The 22,523-nt window shown below is 30.9% G+C and overlaps 2 protein-coding genes and 1 long non-coding RNA gene across 3 annotated transcripts; all 3 read right to left on the reverse strand.

Moving 5' to 3' along the window:
* Positions 1 to 279: 279 nt before the first annotated feature.
* On the reverse strand, positions 280 to 5,890 carry LOC148300848 (glutathione S-transferase-like). The gene is made up of 5 exons (XM_088274228.1): positions 5,837 to 5,890; positions 4,506 to 4,653; positions 3,713 to 3,880; positions 1,714 to 1,856; positions 280 to 600 (listed from the first exon to the last, which is right to left on the reverse strand). Exons 2-5 carry the CDS (start codon positions 4,639 to 4,641, stop codon positions 433 to 435), a joined length of 615 nt encoding a protein of 204 aa, XP_088130354.1. The 5' UTR covers positions 4,642 to 4,653; positions 5,837 to 5,890; the 3' UTR covers positions 280 to 432.
* Positions 5,891 to 11,258: 5,368 nt separating this feature from the next.
* On the reverse strand, positions 11,259 to 16,188 carry LOC148300849 (uncharacterized). Its single transcript, XR_015838878.1, has 3 exons — positions 15,766 to 16,188; positions 14,479 to 14,649; positions 11,259 to 13,462 (listed from the first exon to the last, which is right to left on the reverse strand). It is a non-coding gene; the product is annotated as an uncharacterized LOC148300849 (long non-coding RNA).
* A 136-nt stretch (positions 16,189 to 16,324) lies between these two features.
* LOC148300850 (uncharacterized) lies at positions 16,325 to 21,222 on the reverse strand. The gene is made up of 4 exons (XM_088274209.1): positions 21,120 to 21,222; positions 19,417 to 19,528; positions 18,545 to 18,697; positions 16,325 to 17,956 (listed from the first exon to the last, which is right to left on the reverse strand). Exons 2-4 carry the CDS (start codon positions 19,484 to 19,486, stop codon positions 17,742 to 17,744), a joined length of 438 nt encoding a protein of 145 aa, XP_088130335.1. The 5' UTR covers positions 19,487 to 19,528; positions 21,120 to 21,222; the 3' UTR covers positions 16,325 to 17,741.
* Positions 21,223 to 22,523: the final 1,301 nt, after the last annotated feature.

Below are 22,523 nucleotides of genomic sequence, written 5' to 3' on the forward strand. Positions count from 1 at the left end.
ATTAGCACTGATATATTAGGAATTTTATAATAGCTGCACGAATATCGCAAGTAAACACATACGAGATAACTAGTAGACGGCATCCTAGCAAAGAACGCAATCTATGAGTTATCTCGTAGTTGGCAGTCAATGTGTTTGTTTTAACAATATTGCTATCAACTTTTGAATATGCGTTTCAGATCTGGTATTCTTCCCTTTTTATTCATACTGAATGAGAAGGTTTTTCAAGGTTTTTTTTCAGGTCATTCAAAGGTTCTTTAGGTTATAAAATAATACAGATAATGTTGTAAATATTTATTTATATATAGCTGGCTGTCGAATATTATGTTAACAAAGAAAGCAAAGTGCAGTAGAAAAATACATTCTACAATTGTAGATACTATGATCATATATTTTTTTAAACAGTGATTGCGGGTGAAGGTTGAAAGAAGTCTAGAAATCGCATTTGGGACTCTTCTCGTACCAAGCCTTGATGGAAGGAAGAGCGAGGACATTGTTCTTGACGGACTTGAGGTTAGGGCAGTTGGCGAGAACGTCTTGTCGGCAGATCAGGTTCAGGTAATCCACAATACCCACAAACCACAGATCGGCCCACGAGAGCTAGAAATAGAAATAACAGTCATCCATTTTCAATTGTCTTAATACTTTTTTCTTACATAGTGGAACACTTTACAAATTATAAAATTTCAATTAGATCAAAACATTTCATAAAATAGTTTTATACATATATGAATGCTTACAGTAATAAATTTATTTATTTAAAAAAAATGATTTAGTAAAAGCTAGTTAATTAGAGTAGTGATAATAGTGTGAATTTTGTTAAAATTTGTAAAATATTTCGAAACTCTAATCCCTCTGACAATTATCAATTAGTGTATGGAAAATGAGTAATATATGTTTTCAGTTCTTGACATTTCTTGATGGAACTGCATTTTATAAAATAAAATAACTATGTAATTTATTCCACATATACGAGTACATATCGCTCACTCCTTTCAAGAACGTCATAAATCAGAAATCGTCAATTTTCAGTTGTGCATGTTTTCGGAATGCCCAGAAAATGTACTATATCCCAGCAAAAGCGGCATATTTTTAACTTAATATTTACCCGCTACAGGGCAGAAAATTTTGTTTTTGCATTTTGAAGAAAAGGTATTGTTTAATATTTCTTTTAAATATACTAAATATTTTTCAAATGGTGAAAAAACCTTCAGGATTTACCTAAAATGATCTGTGGCACAGTAAAAAGTTCAATAAGTGGATTGATATTTATTTTTAATACATTGTGTTATATTTTTAAATTTTAAAAACGTTCTCCTGAAAAATCAAGTTTTTTGATTTATGATGTTCTTGAAAGGAGTGAGCGATATGTGGAAAAATTAAATTGCAGTTTTAAAAAAAAATATATGTTGTTTAAAATGTTGGTTTCTTCAATGTCGAATAAACAAACTTTTACTCTATCATAAAATAAAAATGTAAATAATGTGCGATTTAAAAAAGAAATTGTATAAAAGTGGATGGGTCCGTAAATAGACAAGTGTTAATAAAAAATATGTCAATGGTTTCAAAAAGTAAAAGGGTTACTTTTAACAGAGAAAACATGTTCGTACAATATTGAAAACATATTGGAGCTGTATTTTTCTACGCCTAAAAAGATATACATGTGTATATTATAATATAATAAAAATGACAGATTCAAATAGTAAATGTTACCTTTGAAACAGCCAAGTACCCCTTGTTAGCCTCAGCCATAGCCTCCAGTTTCTTCAGGAAGAATGGAATCGTCTCATCCTTCATGGGAGCAAATCTTGCCTCTTTTAATCCTTCATCAGCTTCATAGTGGACGGCTGATACCTCTGAAATATCAAATTGTTAACTGAGTGATCTGAGATATATGTACATACGGATATAAATAATTATATAATTAAAATATAAAAATAAAAATAATCAATATCAAAAAGAATTCTATTGTTGATTTGGTAAGAGAAAATATGAATATAAGTCGAGCTTGGTTAAAATTAGGCTCCGCCTATGGGCCTCCATACGTCAAAGTCCAGTCGGCACATTTTTTTTAAGATTACAAATTTCTGAAACAACTTCTTAGAAAATTTTTATTTAATAAAAGTGATAAACAATTTGCATTACTTATTGCATTTTCTTGAAAATAAATTTATACCTACGTATAACTATGGTACAGAAATTTTTTAGATTTCCCAAATCCTAAGTACAGTAAAGAAAGTGAAAAATTGAGAGAAAATACTAGTATGTACATATATTTTTCTCTCCACAAAATCCTGATTAATAATTTGAAGAATACATATATAAATTATATATGTGCATCATAAAAGCTTACAGCAAACACGCATTCTGGTTTATAATTTGGTAATTTTTAAGCCTTATGGCTTGAGACGGCTGTTTTAATAAAATCCAGTGCTGTTTTTAATTGTTAAATCTAAATTTTGGTGTATACTCAGGATTTTTTAGTGTCTATATGATAATATATATTAGTCATGAAACGGGTAGTGATTTGGCCGGGTATTCCCATCCTTACTTTTGGTGGTCGATCAATGTAAAACAATATCCAAACATGACAAAGTTTGCAAGAATTTACCTTTCAGCTCCATGCAGCACCTATGAGGTAGTTTTCTGAAGCCGAGAACATTGTGTTCATTTGTCATATTTTACCTTTAGTTAACTTTGAATATTAATAAACTGTTTTGCAGACTTGTACCTATTTGTTTACTATAAATAAATAATTTTTATTTATTGATTTGGCTTTTAATTTGTAGAACTCCATTTTAATTAATGTATTAATTTTTAAAGATTTTTTTGAGTCTTCTAACTTGTATTTTATTAACAAAAACACATAAAAAACAATATTGTGACAATTGTTTCAACTAGACATTTTCAAACGAATGTGAAGATCAAATGGACTGACGGTCCTTATGTAGCTATACAATTCTAAGTGACAGTTTTATAGAATTGAATAGACTGTCAGTCCATTTGATCTTCACATTCGTTTAATAATGCTACAACTAGGCGAAAAAATTGTCTAACTTTTTTATGTGTTTTTGTTAATAAAATACAACTTAGTAGACTCAAAAAATCTGTGTTTGATTTAAAAATTAATACATAAAATAAATAAACAACCTAAATTTATCAGATTTTCATTCATTTGGCACGTATTTCATTATTAAGTATCAAACTTATCTAATATGGAGAGTAGCATTAATTTAATCAAATTTGATATTTTTTAACTATCCAGTTACCCGATGGATAGTAAAACAAGGCCAGATACCGGATAGTTACCAGCAGGGCTTTTTTTCCATGTAACACAGTGATACTGTGTTCCGGAATGTTTTTTTACAGAATTTTTTTCAGTCAATTAGACGAAACAATGTTTGCGCTTATGTAATTACAACCTATATTTAAATAATTTAACAAAATTGTAAAATATGGTATTGTAATGAGTATTTAAATGATATATATTTTTTTAGTAGAAAGCTTGACATGAAGTAAGTTCCGGGACCTTTTTTGTTTAAAAAAAAGCCTTGGTTACCAGATATCCATTTCATCTACATATAATGTATATACACTGAGATTTTAAATCATATTTCCAGAACATTCCTGCTCAAATACTTTGTATCATCAGTGGATGTTTTTTAAATTGGTAATCAGGTGAAAAAATATCACGATGGTGAAGGTTACATACTCTGCCTGAAGTCATTCAGGGTGTCGACTGCGATATCAATTTCCAGTGCCTCCAGGTCGTTGCTCCCAGCGAGACCAAACTGCTTGGCCAAGTAGCGGGAGATGGCTCCACTCTGGTAGTACGTCTTTCCATCAATCTCCAGCGTGGGCATCTGTCCTAGGGGCATGGCTAAAAAACCAAACAATAAAAATAATGCACAGAAATAGCTGCAGAATGGCGGCAATACGGCACTTTTTATTTTTGAAAAAAGTTTTAAATGTAACTTTTGAAATATGATTTTTTGTCCACATGGAATCTTGATTCGGTCACATAAATCGGATGCATTAGGATTTATATTAAAATGTTCATAGTAAATTTCAAGATTTTATTTTGGCATTTAATGTGAATATTTTACAATAAATGTTTATAATATTTATTTTTTAACAAAGTGTAAATCTAGAAACCAAATAAAAATAATTTTTTTACTTTTAATTTTACTTGGATAAAGTATTGTCCGCCTCCGTAGTGTAATGGTCAGCACGCCTGGCTACCATTCTGGAGGTCCCGGATTTGATTCCCAGGGAGGGGGAGTCAAATAATTACAAGTGATTTTTCACCCTAATATTTATTCAATATTACCCTGGACTGGTACCTGAGGCAGAGGGCTGATCACCTTCCCTTCATGTGTTAATGATCATAACACTGCGTTTATATGATGCAGTGCCCTATGCACCATTGGGGTGCGGATAAGGGTTTGAAGAAGAAGAAGAAGAAAGTATTGGTAAATCTTGTAAACTTTCTGACTTATACATACACTGCTTGAATTTGGGCCATTCCTCTGAGCTGATGCGACGATCTTCAAATTCGATGTTTCCATAAGACAGGAGTAGGCGAATGGGTTCTCCCAGAGCCTTGATGGGGAAGTAGGAAACTCGGTACTTCGGAGCCATGGTCTTTAAGTGCTGAAATATTATTACAATCTTTATATTTAGTGTTAGTGTCGCGGACTCTTGAGTCAGAGTTTCTAGGTTGGAACCCACTCTACTACAATTTGATACCTATTTCTAATAATGAGCTGTTTAGGCTCACAGAACCTAAAATCTGGCGGTGTCAAAAGTCTGCGTAATTGGAGGGCATGTATGACTAGATGTATGGATGTGAAGGAGGCGAGGAGTGTATGTCAGGACAGAAGAGTGGCGTTCCATCCTCTCTGCCTACCCCTGCGGGTAAACGGCGTGATGGTAGTAATATTAGTAGTAGGATCACAGAAATAGTATGAACATGAAGTATTTTTGTAAATAATAAAAAAAACAAATATTTATTTTTATTTAAAAAAAAAAAAAAGTTTCTATGGCAATGGTGTCTCCCTTATACAAGTAGTATAAACACTTGTTTTTTTATATAAAGATAATGTATGTTATCAGAATTATAAAGGTACCTCCAAGTTATCTTTAATGTTTGTATAGAGTTAAAAATAACGCTTTTTCTTTACATGATAAGAGAGGTCTATCTCTACAAGTTAAATAGTAATATCCTATCCTAAATTAAATATATATTGAAATTATCAGAGCCTCAAACCGTAAATTTAAAGCATTGCATGTACGAAGAAAAACAAATAAATTAAAATTGGTATTTGTAGCTACTTTTTTTATAATCATCTCAATCTTATTTTAACTCGGGCGAGAATCAAAACCAATCACTCACATTATACGCGTATTTCGTAAAAGATTCCAAGTTGATTATCTGCAGGATGTGTCAACTTATATGGATATTTATTAGCTCCTACAAATTTTCACTTGAAATAATCGCTATCCTCAGGCCTATACAATTATAAAAAGGTTCTAATTTGTCCAATATCCACAAATTACTACTTTAAAAAAACTATATAGCGTGTGTTGAGTCGGCAATGAATTTTTGTGCTATTTTTAAAAGTAAACATACTTTTCGTCGAAAAAAGTATTGACCTTGTATAAACGCTTCGTCTTTTATAGCTCATGGAATTCAATTAATGGATATTTGTATTTAAATACGCGAAATGTAACGTATGGTATCCTGTAAATATATATTTCCACGATAAACAAACAGAGGGTACGTTTGTATTTCTTCAGAGAGTAAAAATTATTAGTAAATTTAATAAGTGCTTACCGATTTGGAACCTGGCGTCAACGGAACGAGCAGAAGAAACAAATTGAATTGAATAAATAAAGCCGGCAAGCGACACCCGGCAACGCTATCAACGATTGTGGTTTTTGACCTTGAAATATGGTTGTAATATTTGTCGCTAGGGGCGTAACAAGAGTGTCAATAGTCGACTTTGCATCAGCCCCAATTTGAGGCGTGATAATGTCGATAAAAAGTAAACATTATGTGAATGTAAAACTTTTTTTTTACATTGGATACGATTGTTGGAAATCAACAAAAAAGTTTATTATTTATATATTTTTTATATTTTATTCAATATTTTTCATTTGATTTAATATTCTCTCATGTACCACTGGTAATGGAAAATTTATATTCACTGAGACAAAAATCACATAAAATCTTTATTCTATTAACCGATAGATGTCGGTAGTATCTATGTTGAAATTTTAGTTATGCAACGAAAACAGATTTTCAGGCTCACAGAAAAGTATGAAATTGAAGTCTTTTTGTGAATAATAAAACACAAATTTAAAAAATCGTGCAAATATCCACGAGTAGGCAATGGCCAGAAGCAAACGCGAAACGATAAGTGCAGTTCCACGAGCCCTCGCTCTAAATTTCCCCCCTCCTTACCTCGACGACATATTTTTTAAATCGAGTCTTAAAATTTCTGAAAACCTGAAATAATTGAGTCCTAATAAATACTTTACAAAAGTGGGGAGCAAAGTCCCTATTTTTCGACGAAATTTGGCACATAGACACCAATAATGAAACCAAAGTAGTAATAATTAAAATATAAATTAGTTTTTTATTACAAGAAATCGGGTCCAACAATATAATTATCTAGAAGGCACTGGAGTAATGAAAAACCGTTCCACTGGATGCCATTTTGAAGGAGTGGCATATTCAAAAGTTAACAATAGGTTAACAAAAAGTACTTACAATGTAATTAGTTTTAATTTGATTTAAATATTTCATAATAGCTTAAAATACATTTCATTACTATTCAATAATACATATTCTTCTGAATACTCAAGAAAAGTAGTTTTAGATATGGTTATATATTATTTTTGAGATAATTAATAAAGCAAACGTAATAAATGCTGATGATGTGAAGGTATTAGCGGCATTGCAGCCATCTTCAAAACATTGGCACACTTGTTCCGTGTGGCCTTCGTTATCGGCCCTGTAACAAGGGTTCTTGTAAGGGATATATCCGCAACTTCTTATCACTCTCGGTTCAACGTGTTTCGCTTTATCGAGAACTGAAAATAAAATAAAATTATGCATTAATTATACGGGATATGAATACAATTTACGATTAGCAGATTTACAGTAACCCCCCCTATAACGCTGAGATAGGCAACGCGTTATCAGAGGGACGTTATAAGGAAGTCTATCTTTTAAATTTGTATTTCAATTTTTAATGACTCATTTTAGTCATTTCCGCTAGTTAAAATGTAAAAATACAATTTAAAACACTAACCCCTTATAAAATTCCTTAAGATAAAGGGATACCTATGTCAACGTTGTAGGGGGGTTTACTGTATATTGCACAATACTTAAGCATATCGTAGTCGTACAGGAGAAAGTGACCAAGTGCATTTTTTTACAAAAACGTGATCATTGACTATTTGATATCTTACTAGCTTTATATTGTCATGAAAAATATCCCAAAGGATTTTAACCTTGGAAGTATAATATATATACTTGTTAAAAATGACTAACTGCATTGATGTTTATTTTCTTGCCAAGCAAAAATGACTTAAATGGCCCTCCTGAACATTTTACGTTTTGGTAGTTGGTCACTTTCTCCTGTACGACTACGATATACAATAATATGAGACGTGAGTGGTTATAATGAAAGTTTACGTATTATTGAAAGCGTTAGTCCCCTAATTTTTACGCATGATCAGTGTCTAACGATTCTTAATTTTCAAAACGGTATTTGAAACCTATGTTTTTGGTACTTTGGCCTGTCGATTTGGAAATGAGAAAAATATTAAAAAGAGAAAAAAAATCTGAATACAATTTGTATTATAAATAATATATTTTTATAATCAAGTATTCGATTAATTGAAAATCGTTTCATATTTCAATTAAAGTACCTATGATTTTTTACTGCTCGTAATAGAGTAACAATAAGAAATTACAGTCAACGGTTAAAGATAAGTAAAATTTTTACAAATCGTACTCTTAAATATACAATTTATAAAATATTTAATTTTTTATTTTGTTTAAATTATTTATTTAAAAAAACTCATGTAAGTACCTTCTTCTTTTAAACGTATAGTACATATTTGCATTGCTAACTTTTTTCATTTTCATCTTTTTGATTTCTTATTTTCTGTTAAAATCATATACTTATTTGTATTAGCACTTTTAACCTAATTTTATTTCTGATATCAATTGTATTCTTGCCAGAGTACTTTTACTATAACCTAACATAAAATGTAAACTCACACACAGGCCATGCCTTTGTGGGATCTTATTTTGTATTAATATTATATATTTTTTATACTTGTAATTATAATATATTGTGAAATGCAATTTTTTTTTAATAAAGAACAAAAATAGTTATAAAAATGAGTATTCACAGTAATTATGAATTGTAAACTAACCTTGCAAAACAGTTTTCCTACAGAAAGCTGCTCTTCCTTCGTAATCTTCACATGGCTTTGGAAAGAAAAGGTTTTTATTGTAGTTTTCCAAAGTCGTACACCCAGAGTTGTTATTACTATTGCACTGAAAACATCTAATCGCTTCCACTGAAATAAAATACAATAAAAAGTTAATATGAACCATATTCAAATTTATAAAACTTATGTATTTAATGATAAAAAGGTTTCCAGACCTTTCGATAGTTGAGTTTGGCAAAAGAACAAAAGAATCCAAACTTGGAAAGCAATTATTTTGATCGATTTCATCGTAAAAAATGTATAAACACTTGTTCTTATAATACTTTCAAAAAATGTTAATATCGGATTTATCCAAATTTAAGTATAATACGTTTTATATGTACGCTAACGTAAATAACACTGAACACAGCCAGATAATCGTGTTACGTTAGACGCCGTAGATTGACAAATTCAATAGAAGTATTTTTTTAGGAAGTAATCGTTTAACCTAATTTTTCAAATGTATCCGAAAAATCTTCTACTTCAATGACATAATTATATAGATTCTGTTTCTCAATAACTATTATGTGCACACATGATGCGTAATGTTGGCTCCGCCGACATGGGTTGAGAACTATTTAGTTACTATAGTGAGTATTTATGCACTGTTCCGAATCCAATTATGTAAGTCAAAAATTAATAGATGATAAGGCTTCTCTAGGGGTATAAGTTACACACTACATGAGATGCTTAACCATATCACATTCTACAAACATAACCAATATTTGAAACACTTACTTAGTGATTTTCTATTTTATAAATCACAAATACGATAAGTTTGTTTAAAATCACTGTATGTAAATCCGATTATAACTTCATTATTATAATATCGACCGGTTTCGAATCAAACCGTTTCTTTCTCAACACTAATAATTTATTAGTTAATCGCATAATATTATTTTTTTACATAGACAGTTTTTAATATTAATTTGTCTTAAAGAAGAGCCGTTTGCGTCGAAACCAGCAATATTTTAATGAAATTTTATGATATACTTATACTTATATAGTAATTTGACACAAAGGTTTTTTTTAAATGTTATGTTATATTATATTACAAACATGTATATATATATATATATATATATATATATATATATATATATATATATATATATATATATATATATATATATATATATATATATATATATATATATATATATATATATATATATATATATATATATATATAAGTAATCCTTTTGAAGTAATAAAATAAATAACACGGCACTTTCGGTATCCCAAGCCATACGAATACAAAGAAATTAATTAAATTTAAACTTGCAGGCCAGTCCAAAGGATGTTCAACCATAGTCAGCTTTGTATAAATATTATTATTTTTTTACATAGACAGTTTTTAATATTAATTTGTCTTAAAGAAGAGCCGTTTGCGTCGAAACCAGCAATATTTTAATGAAATTTTATGATATACTTATACTTATATAGTAATTTGACACAAAGGTTTTTTTTAAATGTTATGTTATATTCTATTACAAACATGTATATATATATATATATATATATATATATATATATATATATATATATATATATATATATATATATATATATATATATATATATATATATATATATATAGGGTCCGCCATCTAAAGTTTTTTTTTTTAACTAGTGCTTATTTCGTGAATGGTAACACTTAGCTCATGTCTGATTTGACAGATAATTAGTTTTATCCTTCCGCTAAGCGAATATGGTTGTGTATACGCTTGAACAACGCTGGGAAATATTGCGACATTACTTTGAAAATCATGGTAATGTTGCAGAATGTGTGCGAAAATTGCGTACGGTTTTTGGAAGAAGAGAAGCACCGTCAGCTCCGTATGTTCGTTATCTTGTGAAAAAAGTGAAAGAAACTGGCATCTTCATCGATAAACCAAAGCGTGAAAAGCCAAAAACAGTGCGTACACCCGAGAATATCGATGTTGTGGCAGAAAGTGTGCGTGAAGCGCCATCAACATCAATTCACCGTCGTTCTCAACAATTGAACATTTCGGAGACATCATTGAGACGAATTTTGCATAAAGACCTTGGTATGACGCCATACAAAGTCCAATTGGTTCAGGAGTTGAAGCCAACTGACCATCCAATGCGTTTTCGCTTCGCTGAGTGAGCCTGCGATCGACTTACAGAAGATGCCGATTTTGCCAAAAAAATCATCTTTTCGGATGAAGCTCATTTTGATCTTGGCGGGTATGTAAACAAGCAAAATTGTCGTATTTGGGGCACAGAAAACCCGCACGCATACATTGAAAAGCCGGTACACCCAAAACGAGTCACTGTTTGGTGCGGATTTTGGTCCAGAGGCATAATTGGGCCATTTTTCTTTGAAAATGAGCAAGGAGTGGCCGTTACAGTCAATGGCGATCGTTATCGGGCCATGTTGAACGGATTTTTGTTCACAAAAATTGAAGAGGAGGATATTGGCAACATTTGGTTTCAACAGGACGGCGCTACGTGCCACACAGCCGAAGCTACACTCGATGTTTTGCGCCCTGTTTTAAAAAAAAAAAAGTTATTTGGCGGACCCTTTATATATATATATATATATATATATATATATATATATATATATATATATATATATATATATATATATATATATATATATATATATAAGTAATCCTTTTGAAGTAATAAAATAAATAACACGGCACTTTCGGTATCCCAAGCCATACGAATACAAAGAAATTAATTAAATTTAAACTTGCAGGCCAGTCCAAAGGATGTTCAACCATAGTCAGCATTGTATAAATTTCAGTATTTGAAAACACGAATCTGAAAGATATTCGTAGATTTTTTTTTAAATTTTTAAATTTTTAACTTGCAAAGATGACATTTTAGGATAGAAATTTAATTTAAAAAATAATACATGTACACGATGTAAAGTGGAAAGAGTTCAAAAGTAGAATAGTTTTAGCTTCCTATCATTATGTCACACGGTTGGGCATATGAGTATGTAGTTGTAATGGTAACTACGTGTAGTAATGGTACCAGTTCACTCTATTTACAACCATTGTACTACCGTAAAATTGTATTGTTTAGAGCAGTGGTTCCCAAAGTGATACGGACCAAAAGGGGATTTTTCTCTGGGATTTTTCAGGGGTTCGTGGAAAAATTGATTTGGGGGTCCCTGAACAACGGCAAGGGGTCTGCGCAAGAATTGATATAAAAAGAGACACTTTTTTTATGATTGCGAAGTCTGAAAAGCCGTACACTTAAGGCGCTTGTCCACTACCCAGATTTTTACCGTCCGGCAGTCCGGTTTTGAAAAATGAAAGCGACTACGATAGATTAGCGTGATCGAATTTACGCGCAACGTTTTCACACACCGATCAAGAGCTCCGATCCGAAGAAAGATGGACAAGAGCACAAGCCAATTCAACCCAATCATTGTTTTAAAACGCTAACTGACGTGCCGGACGGTAAAATTACGTGTAATTCCGTGTAGTGGATAATGGCCCTTATTCTAGCAGGTGTAAGTGAGGTAAAATGTACCGTGTTGCACAAACCAGCATACCTATTACATTATAAAAATAACTTCACTGAGTAATTATATTGTACGAAGAAGGATGGACAAAATGGCTCAGTGTGTAGAAAACTCTTAATGTGACTACTTAAAAACATCTGAACTCTCTATACAGCTTGACGAGTCAACATTACCTGGAAACGAAGCTTTAGTTTTAGTTTAATTTGGATTTGTAGAAGAAGAAAAAAATTCCAAGAATTGTTGTTTGCTATCTTTGGAAACTGACATTCTTCACCAAATGTCTTATTTATATTTTATAGTTATGTCACCATTAATAATTTACGATATCAAAGTTAAATTTGTAAATTTTCTATTATGCATTTATGTAGTCTTCCGTGGGCAAATTTTGACTGTGAAAAGGAGTTCGCGGGCCTCCTTTTCATAGTCAAAACCATGTAAAAAAAGTTTGGGAATCACTGGCTAGAACATGGAAATCTCGACTTTAAACAAAGCATATTAATCTTCAATTTGTTGTTCCCAATCCAATTACATGCAAACTCAGGATATCTTGGGTAAAAGATCCTAAGATGGCCTTAGAGAAGTCATGTAAATTGTTGATGTACCAAAAACTAACTTTTTCAAATTCTAAAATTAATATTTTTCTTACTAAAAATATGGTTTGAAATTACTGGATATTTATGAAATAATTTATAATATTTAGACAAACAATTTGGCGATAAACTTTTGACATGTTGCGTTATTTTCGAAAGATAGGAGTTACGAGTGTCAGATAGTAGCTAGTAAACATCATGTACCTATGTACGTAGTACGTATATGTGTAGGTAGTAGGTACTATAAGTTTCATATATATATATACATACATATTTAATGGATTTTTACAAAAATACATATATTGTACTCTGCGTTCAATATAGCATCACAGATCTTGTTACATTACGTTTTATTAAAATGTAATAAAAACGTATTGTGTTCTATTGTCGAAGAAGTTCTATATTTTATATTGTCAATAATATTTATCTCGACCTTGAATTTTCTTTGTATAGCAAGGCAAGACAACACAGTAAAATCTGTTACTATTTTGTAGTGAATTGTTATTATAAAACAAATATGCCAAATTAGTTTTTTAAGTAAACTAAAAAAAATGTATGGTCCATGGATAATAATTTGCAAATGCATATTTGTTTAATTATGTAAATTTATATTAATCCTAAATAAATATATTTTTTAATATTGTATGATTATAAGTAAGTAAAAGTAAAGTAGCCATTGTTATGGTCAGCAAGGAAGGTCCGATGCGTCGATCACTATTACATCCGTCAGTGAAGCATTGACAGACTGTAATGGATTTTTCATATTCGGTATTTTTATAGCAATCTTCCGTATGCTTCATATACCCGCAACTTCTCCACACCCTTGTAAATATAACATCATATCCATGGTAAACTGAAAATAACACATCACGTTACTTAGTAAAAATCAGCGAAACATTAGTAATAAATTAGACCTGTGAGAATTTTTGAGTCGGGCTGCAGTCCCTTGGATAGTGTCGTATTTTGATTTTATAGGTTCGAACCCACTCTACCGCAAATATTAACACGTTGACTGCCAACTACGAGATATCTCGTAGGTTGTTTACTTGCCCAGGACGCCTACTACGAGTCATTTCATCCCTTCAATACTTGCCATATTTGTACAGCTACGAGGAAACTCGTAGCAGAACAGTGTAAATATGAATATATTGCATCAGGAAGAGAATAAAAAATCAGGTCTGCCTTAAATTGTCAGAAAATACAATAATTCAGTTATATTATTGATTTTTTATTTTGTACTATTATTTAAGTCTTTAATAATATATGTAACATGATTAAATCAAATTGGCTATTTCAACCGGAATAGTGAAAATTTTCATGGCAGTCAACGTGTTAAGAAACGGTTTAAAATAAATTTCTTATATATTACTGTCAGGATTTTGAACCGTTCTTAAAATATCCAAGATTTAAGTTTACCGAAATGAGTTTTTTTTTAATTTATTTAAATAATCCGAAGCAAATAGTCAGTGTAGACTAGCAGCTTAAACCTAAAATATAATATAATTTCATTGTACTTCATATAAATTTCCCAACATCCTTTGGCGAGACTCGATGTGGTCAGCTCAGATACATAGATTCTACAATACGGTTCTTAATGGACAGAAAATAATGTAATTATTAATACGAAGAAATGTAAATAACTTACTAGTCATGTTCCGATTAATTTGTTTTATATTAATGTGATGGGTGAACGTGGACTCCGACAAATATTTAAAAGCGATCAACACTAGGTGTAAACTTTAATAAAATGCAACGCAAAGATATGATATGACAAATAATGGACAAAAATCCGTGTTAAATTATTCACCGCGCTAATATTTTGGCTACCTATGTTCTAATTTAAAAATTGATAAAATATGACACCCTTACATTTAAAATAACTCTTCCTGCAGAACGGCTTTCCCAGTTCCTTATCGGGAGGAGCGTGGTCTGGTTTTTCATTACACTCTGTGGGTTCTATTTTCTTGGGCCCAAATTCATGAAGATCCAGGCACTGTGATTGCTCGTAGCTATTGCACTGGTAACATTTTAACGCTTGTACTGAATACAACAAAAACAACAGTTTAAAACAAATGGCCTTGCTAAAATCGAACTAACTATTATTAAAGAATAAAAAAATATATAAACAAAATAAATTTTAAAAAGAAACTGTAATAACTTGTGACTGTGTCGAAAATATAATAATTAACCTTAAATAATTGTCCGCCTCCGTAGTGTAATGGTCAGCACGCTCGGCTACCGTTCTGGAGGTCCCGGGTTCGATTCCCAAGGGGGGTAAAATAAATATAAGTGATTTTTTCACTGTCATATTTATTCAATATTACCCTGGACTGGTACCTGAAGCGGAGGGGTGATCACCTTTCCTTCATGTGTAAACGATCAAGATAACACTGCGTTTATATGACGCAGTGCTCTATGCACTATTGGGGTGCGGATAAGGGTTTTATTATTATGATTATTATTAATTTTTAGTACGTCTTTTATTATATCCTCTTACTTACATAAGTATATGTAGATAATTATTAATGGTCCCAAAAAACTATCTTTGCTTTTAAAATGCAGTCATTTTGAACATTTTTATTCGGTCGTGTTGAAGCTTGTAATTGATTAACGAGATTCAATTATATATTCTCAAACGATTTTTATATATTCAATTATTCAATTCAATTATTTTTATATATTATATATATTCAATTATTTTTATATATTCAATTATTCAATTATATATTCTCAAACGATTAGATTCTCAAACGATTTTTCTACTCCAAAATGCAACACCAAGCAATTTCAGCAAAACTTCAAATATTTGGCAATCAAACATTTCAATAAACTCCCTAAAGAAATAAAAAAAATAGATGATATAAAAATCCTTAAGAAAAAAATTAAAACTCTGTACATTTAAATCTTTAAAAAAATATATAAATAAAAACTATTATATCTTTTATTTTATAACATTAAATCACGAGTGTAAGTCCCTTTCCAAGCACAAGAGCACAGACTCTTTTATGGAGAGGCACACCGAATCGAAATATAAAAGTTCTCCATATGTATAAATGATTCAAATGTTATTATGTTATAAATAAAAATGTAAATATATTAAATGAATAAAAAAAAAAAAAAAAAAAAACAATGAGTATGTTGAGAATTATTTATTACCTTTAGATATTTTGGATATTATTATAAGAATAACAAGGTTAAACATTGATGTTCTTAAGTTCATTATCCGTGAAACGTCAAAATAAATATGTTTGTTTTTTTAAAGAAACTGTTCATTTCTAATACAAAAATAACAAATGCAAGTAATCTTCATTTAAAATATTGTAGGTTTGATTATTTTGTGAAGGTACATAGTTACTTAGGTACTGAGTAGGTTAACTTTATGAAATAAACCATAACCATTTTTCGAGAACATTACGGAACACGAAAGGTACGGATTTTTTTGAAACACTGGTTTTAAAAGTTATTGAAATAATACGTTAATCAATTTACAGTATTTTGTAGCATTTTCAGTAATATTCAATCATTTTTTCTTGTTTGTACAGCTGCATAATAGGATTCGTGTTATTCGCTTAAATAAAACCAAATCTATGAATGTTTTTTTCTTAAAAAAATTCAACATATAAAACTGCAATTTGATTGTTCATTTCATTTTATTGGTTATTCAATTAAGATATAAATAATTTTCTAAGAGTAATATGGGCATAAATTTGGGTGAACCGCCAACCAAGTTACTAACTAACCATCACGCCGCTTCCCCACAGGGATAGGCAGAGAGAATCAAACGCCACACCACTCTGTCTTTGCAAACATTCTTTGCCTCTTCTACATTCATGCTCTCCTCATACATACTCGACGATTATTACGACTCCTGACCCGGCCGCTTTCAAGTATTTGACATACCTGATTGTGCCAAGTTTTCCTCGGTCTTCCTCTGCTTATTTTTCCAATTACATTCGCCTCATAAATTTGTTTAACCGTTCTTTCTTCACTCATACGTTCCACATGTCCAAATCATCTCAACACACCTTTCTTAATTTTATCGATAATGCTTATCTCAGCCTTACATTCTTTCCTTATTTAATCATTCGAACATCTATCAAACATCGTTTTGCCACACATTCGTCTTAGGGATCGCATTTCGACTGCATTCAGTCTGCTTTCATCCTTCTTTTGCCAACTCCATGCTTCGCTTCCATACGTAAGGGTTGGAACCAGAACTCCGTTGTGTACAACGTTACCAAGTTACACTTACAACTTGTTACAATACCAAGTTACACTTACAAGTAATGATTTTGACTAAAAATGTACGTTTCATCAAAATTTATACAAAATTCTTTTCAAAATATTTGAAATAACTTATCGTTGCAAAGACAACTGTGAAAGCTAAGCGATATTGTCATTTTAATTTACGTGATTTCATAATGCGTCTGAAGCGTGATTCCCAAGTAGGTAGGTACATAAACGTAAAGACGTTGACACGCCATAAATGAACAAAAAAATTCATGTCTGCAAATGAGATTACGTAACGCTATACTAAGGATATTTTACTTGTAGAAGTATCATATTTCATGACTTTAAATACTTTTAAATAAGTAAATAAATCATTACAACATTACAGATAGCCAAAATCAAAATTAATGTATGATTATAATAAATATGTAAAATTGAAATCGGTTGATGATTTTAAACGTTATTCGTTCGCTTCCTGATTAAGCTATACATGACCTTTGTGTGAAAGCATTGATATACGAGTATAGTAGGAAAATAGTTTTATGAATAAAATAAAATATTTATGACGTCAATTTTGCTTTTGGCAATATTTATTTAATACCTTTTTACTTAATACAACAGTGTATAAAGAACATTATTAAGAGCTAAAACAGAAAAAAGTGTTTCAGACGTTTTGAAATAGTTTTATGTTGTTAATAGTATACAGTGAAAAAAATACACAAATGCACACATACACATACACACACATTATCGTAATTAAAAGTAATCAAATATATATTATATATCCTCGTATATTAATGAAAAATTAAATAAATCACATATGTATATAACGTAACTTTTGTATGGATTTTAAACTAAAAGTTTAAATTAAAATAATAACATATTTCTTTTCTGAATTGTTGCTAAGTATACGTTCGCGCCACCAGTAATGTCGGTAATAGAAGAATCATTAATAAGGAAAATGTTGTAGCATCGGCAGAATTGCATCCATCCTCAAAGCATTGGCAAACCCTCTCATTATGATCGTCGTTATCCGCACTGTAGCAAGGGTTCTTGTACGGAATCCACCCACAACTCCGGATGGTTCTCGATTCGCTGTTCTTCTTCGGGTCCATAACTAGAACATTATAGTTCAATTATAAATCGAAAATCTTTTCCTGCTTTCTTTTTTATATGGAGTCTAATTTATTGATTGATTAAGATCAGTATTTAGATCCTAAATTTAGACTAAAATCAAGTTCAAATAAAGAACATTCATGAGGTAAAGTAAGTAAGATAAATTTCTCTTGAGACGATATTTTGTGAAAAGTGTCTCTATATAAATAAGGCAAATAGAAAGTGTTTTTTAGAGGTATACGGATTCAAATTTCCCGCAATAATTAATAGTGGCACCCGCCGTGTGACATGTTGCGCCATCTTGTTGAAACCACAGCTCTGTCACATCAATATCATCTACATAAATAAATTTGTACAATTTGCAAGAACTATTCTAATATCAGTCTATTTATGGTGAAATGGCAAAACGTACTGACTACAAATCAACTGTCAACTAGAAACATTGTTGCCAGTTTAAAAACCAAAGTCAACATCAACTGTAAACTGTAATACATTTCAATGGACAATATATATTAATTCACAGTTGATGTTGACTTTGATTTTTAAACTGGCAAATTTGCAAATATTGACAGTGTGAAATTTCACTTACTTTCTATAACTATTTTTCTGCAAAATGGTTGTTTTCCATCGAAGTCTCCGGTACATGGCATCGGATAGAGAGGATTCTTCCCAACCAACTCCAGACTGGTACACGCCGAGTTATTATTACTGTTACACTGGAAGCAACGGATTCCAAATACCACTAAAAACCAAACCCACAACCAATTTATGTATGTATAAAATATATTACTTGCATGAACACCGAATGAAAAGAAGACAAAATAAATTTTTGAAATGCAATATTTTGTGTTTTTATTTACATCCTACACTTAGTTTAATATTTTTGCAAATGGTGTGTAAATTTTTAAATAATTTTCCGTATTATATAATATTCGTATGATTTAAAAAAAAAATATGTGTGTGTAATAAAAATATGTGTGTTTCCCCGTAACTTGTTTTTTTTTTGTTAAAATGTATTTTTACGTAATCCAGAACTTTGTTGTAACTCGAATTTTTACAGAACTTTTGTAATGTTTTACGTAAGTAAACTTTTGTAATGTTTTATTTAACAAATTGTTTGCGGGAAACGCTTAAAAGAGTCTTTTACACACTATTGTTAAAGAGCGGTAGACGCTTAAAAGCTTTCTATTTGCTTAATTTTGGTGGAGCACGAGAGATGTCAAAAAACATTGTCCATCGGAGTTGGGCGGCGGACTGTCTGATTATAATAAGGGTTGGGGTTGATGAAAAAACCGCCCGACAACAATGTGTCAATATGAATAAAATACGTTAATAACATGATATCTTGAGCTATTATTTTATTACTTTAATTTCAATATTATATATACTTTTTAAATTCAAAATAACACTAAACAAATCTTTAAAATACTGTGACAAATAACAAATTAAGTAGAATTTTACCATCTGTTATACTCAGCAAAATGAATAATGAGGCTTGGAGAGTTTTCTGTGTATCTTTGAAAATATTCATTTTCTGAAGACTGAAGTTCGAATGTACTTAAATCCCCTCAATCTGAAATAAAATATAAATCCTGAAATAAAATATTAACCTAAACAATTCCATTCTCTCAAATAAACCCCTTGTGTGGTTTGCTCGGGTCATTCCCCCACCAGTCTAGATACATATATCCATTATTCCTTTGTTTTTTTCTTTCCTAATATTGTTTGCTTCCGTAGTGTAATGGTCAGCACGCTCGGCTACCGTTCTGGAGGTCCCGGGTTCGATTCCCAAGGGGGGTAAAATAAATATAAGTGATTTTTTCACTGCAATATTTATTCAATATTACCATGGACTGGTACCTGAAGCGGAGGGCTGATCACCTTTCCTTCATGTGTAAACGATCAAGGTAACACTGCGTTTATATGACACAGTGCCCTATGCACCATTCGGGTGCAGATAAGGGTTTTATTATTTATTATTATTAATATTGTTTATTCACGTTTTACATTGATTGATTGTTTTTCAAAATATAATTTAAAAAACATACATGTACATATAGTTGGCTATTTTTGACCCACTTTTTCCAAGAGGTTGACCGCAGAAGTGGTTAATAACTAAATTATGAGGTTTGAATTTCAAAATGTAAATTAGACAGCTACAGTACACAAACAAATTAAGAATGACACAAAATTAATCATCCAATTTTGTTTTTGAATAACTTTTTAACTAAATAAAAAAATGAGTTATAGAAATCTATATTTAGATCTTTAATTTTTTTTGTCCGTCAAGTGGCTGGCGCCAGTGTTGATACCCATTTGTGCCCGTTTTATCAATCCGTTAGTATATTGCAGCTGTCTAGTTCACAAATATCAAATATGATTGACGTACGACGCCATTTACAAAAATTATAACATCTTCCTATAGGGGGATTAAATTTGTGCCACCCTGTATATACTAATCTTAATCAATAATGAATAATGTTTTAAAAACAGAGATATTTATTGAATTTCTCAAACAATAAACAAGGTATTTCCAAAATTTACCTGTTATATGTAGCATTGAAAAACAATTTTTTTTTATCACAGATTATATCACTTTCAGGTAGATCAGGTTTAAAAATAGGATCCTATGACAGTCGTAAGCCCTGTAAATGCCCAGACTTTCATATTCTTTCTTCTTCATCTATCTTCTTATATCAAAAAATAATGTAAAAAATAACTAATTGGAGATAATCCAGATTTGTGAACAAGTAACACATTTGGAAACAGTTAAAATGTTGTAAAATAAATTAGATTATTTATTGACATTTCAACATAGGTGATATGGAAGTCTGGGCATTTACTGGGCTTACGATTGTCATAGGCTGGTTTAAGCAATCACTTTACACACGTGGAACATTCACCAATTCTACCCATGATTGGCAACACACTACTCAAATTCTTGAAACTTCTAGATATATTGATCAAACCCGAAACATTTGAGTTTGAGAATTTGAGTAGTGTGTTTGTTAATCATCAGTAGAATTGGTGAATGTTACACTATGTAAAGTGATCACTTAAACCAGTCTATGGCGGTCGTTAGCCCAGTAAATGCTACTTCCATAATTTTTCTTCTTCGTCTATGTTGAAATGCCAAAAAATACTGTTAAATATAAGAATCTCACAGTCTGCGACACTAATTACAAGATCACAATCCGACTTGATGAATAACAACAGTACTTTAAAACGTACTAAATCACTATGATCACTGATAAATTTTTACTAAACTCCAGTTTATATAGATATTTATGACGAAAATATTTAGCAAACACTAGATTTAATAAATTACTACAGGTTCAAACCAAGTTGTAATATTCTTTTCCGGTTTTTTTGTGACACACATAGTTTGTAAAAATATTATCAATTTATGAATGAGGCTTGACCGAAAAGTAAATACAATTAATAACCAAAAATAAATCATTTTCAGTTTTATTCAATGTACGTATGTTCCTTCTTCGTCTAACTCCTCATTACTGATCGTTGTGACCCTTGTGGAAGCAATGACTTCTAATCTTCTCCAGTTATACCTTCACTGCACTGAATATATTTATACTTCACGTAGCGCTCCAACCACCGAGGTGCCTTCTGCGAAAATTATTAGAATATGTTAAACAAATTTGTATCCCGATTTTACTATAAAATTATATATTGTAGCTTACAATTTTCCTGTCACTGTCAATCTAAATAAATAAATGTTTTTGTAAAACCGCCAAGTATCAACATAGAAAGGATTAGTACATTAGTTCAGTTAGTCAGCTAGATCCGATTTCAACCCGACGTCGCACAGTGGGGTATATTGGCGATCTGGGCGGCCAATATTATTTTTCGTTCTAAATCGATTCCAAATATGCCTTCTGACTAATTCATTGTATTATATGGAGATATTTTTTACTTATCAGTAAAAAAAAAAAAAAAATTTTTTTTTTTAATAAATGCAAATCGTAGTAAATAATTTAAAAATATTAGTCCGAGAAAGATGGCCATGGTTCCTCGTCCGGACACAGTTCTTCTTCCGCTTTTAATATAAGCGATTTCTTCATTTGTTATTTTTTTTTGTTTCCTTTATAAATCGTATTCTTATTGGACGACAATAACGTGGTGAAGAAGGAATTGGGTTTTGCCAAATAACCTTATTATTCAAGGAACAAATAAGTTGTAGTAGGGGCACAAACGAACTCTGAAATATGTTTGCATCGGAGTCTGCATCATTTAAAAACGTTTGTTTATATTGAGCTTGTTGTGCTCCATCACAACCCCACTTGCACATTAAAAATTATGTTTCTCATTCTTTTTTATTTAAATTTTATAAACATTCTTCTAAATGTGTCAATAGTCGCGTGGTAGTGTGATCCATTAAACTCTGTAGGTTTACTTCGGCACAAGTTTCAGTTACTCTGTAAGCTTTCTTAGCAGGGTAACACTCGAGTTTTGCTTTTTGTAAGATACTGTAACTCGGGTATAGTTTTTTTTATGAGAACTCCTTACTATTTCATATTGCCTTCTCGAAAGATCGGCTTCAACAAATATAG

Source organism: Brachycentrus maculatus, unplaced genomic scaffold, assembly GCF_059751285.1.
Source record: "Brachycentrus maculatus isolate JH-2025_06_01 unplaced genomic scaffold, ASM5975128v1 h1tg000649l, whole genome shotgun sequence".
NCBI classification, from domain to species: Eukaryota; Metazoa; Arthropoda; class Insecta; order Trichoptera; family Brachycentridae; genus Brachycentrus; species Brachycentrus maculatus.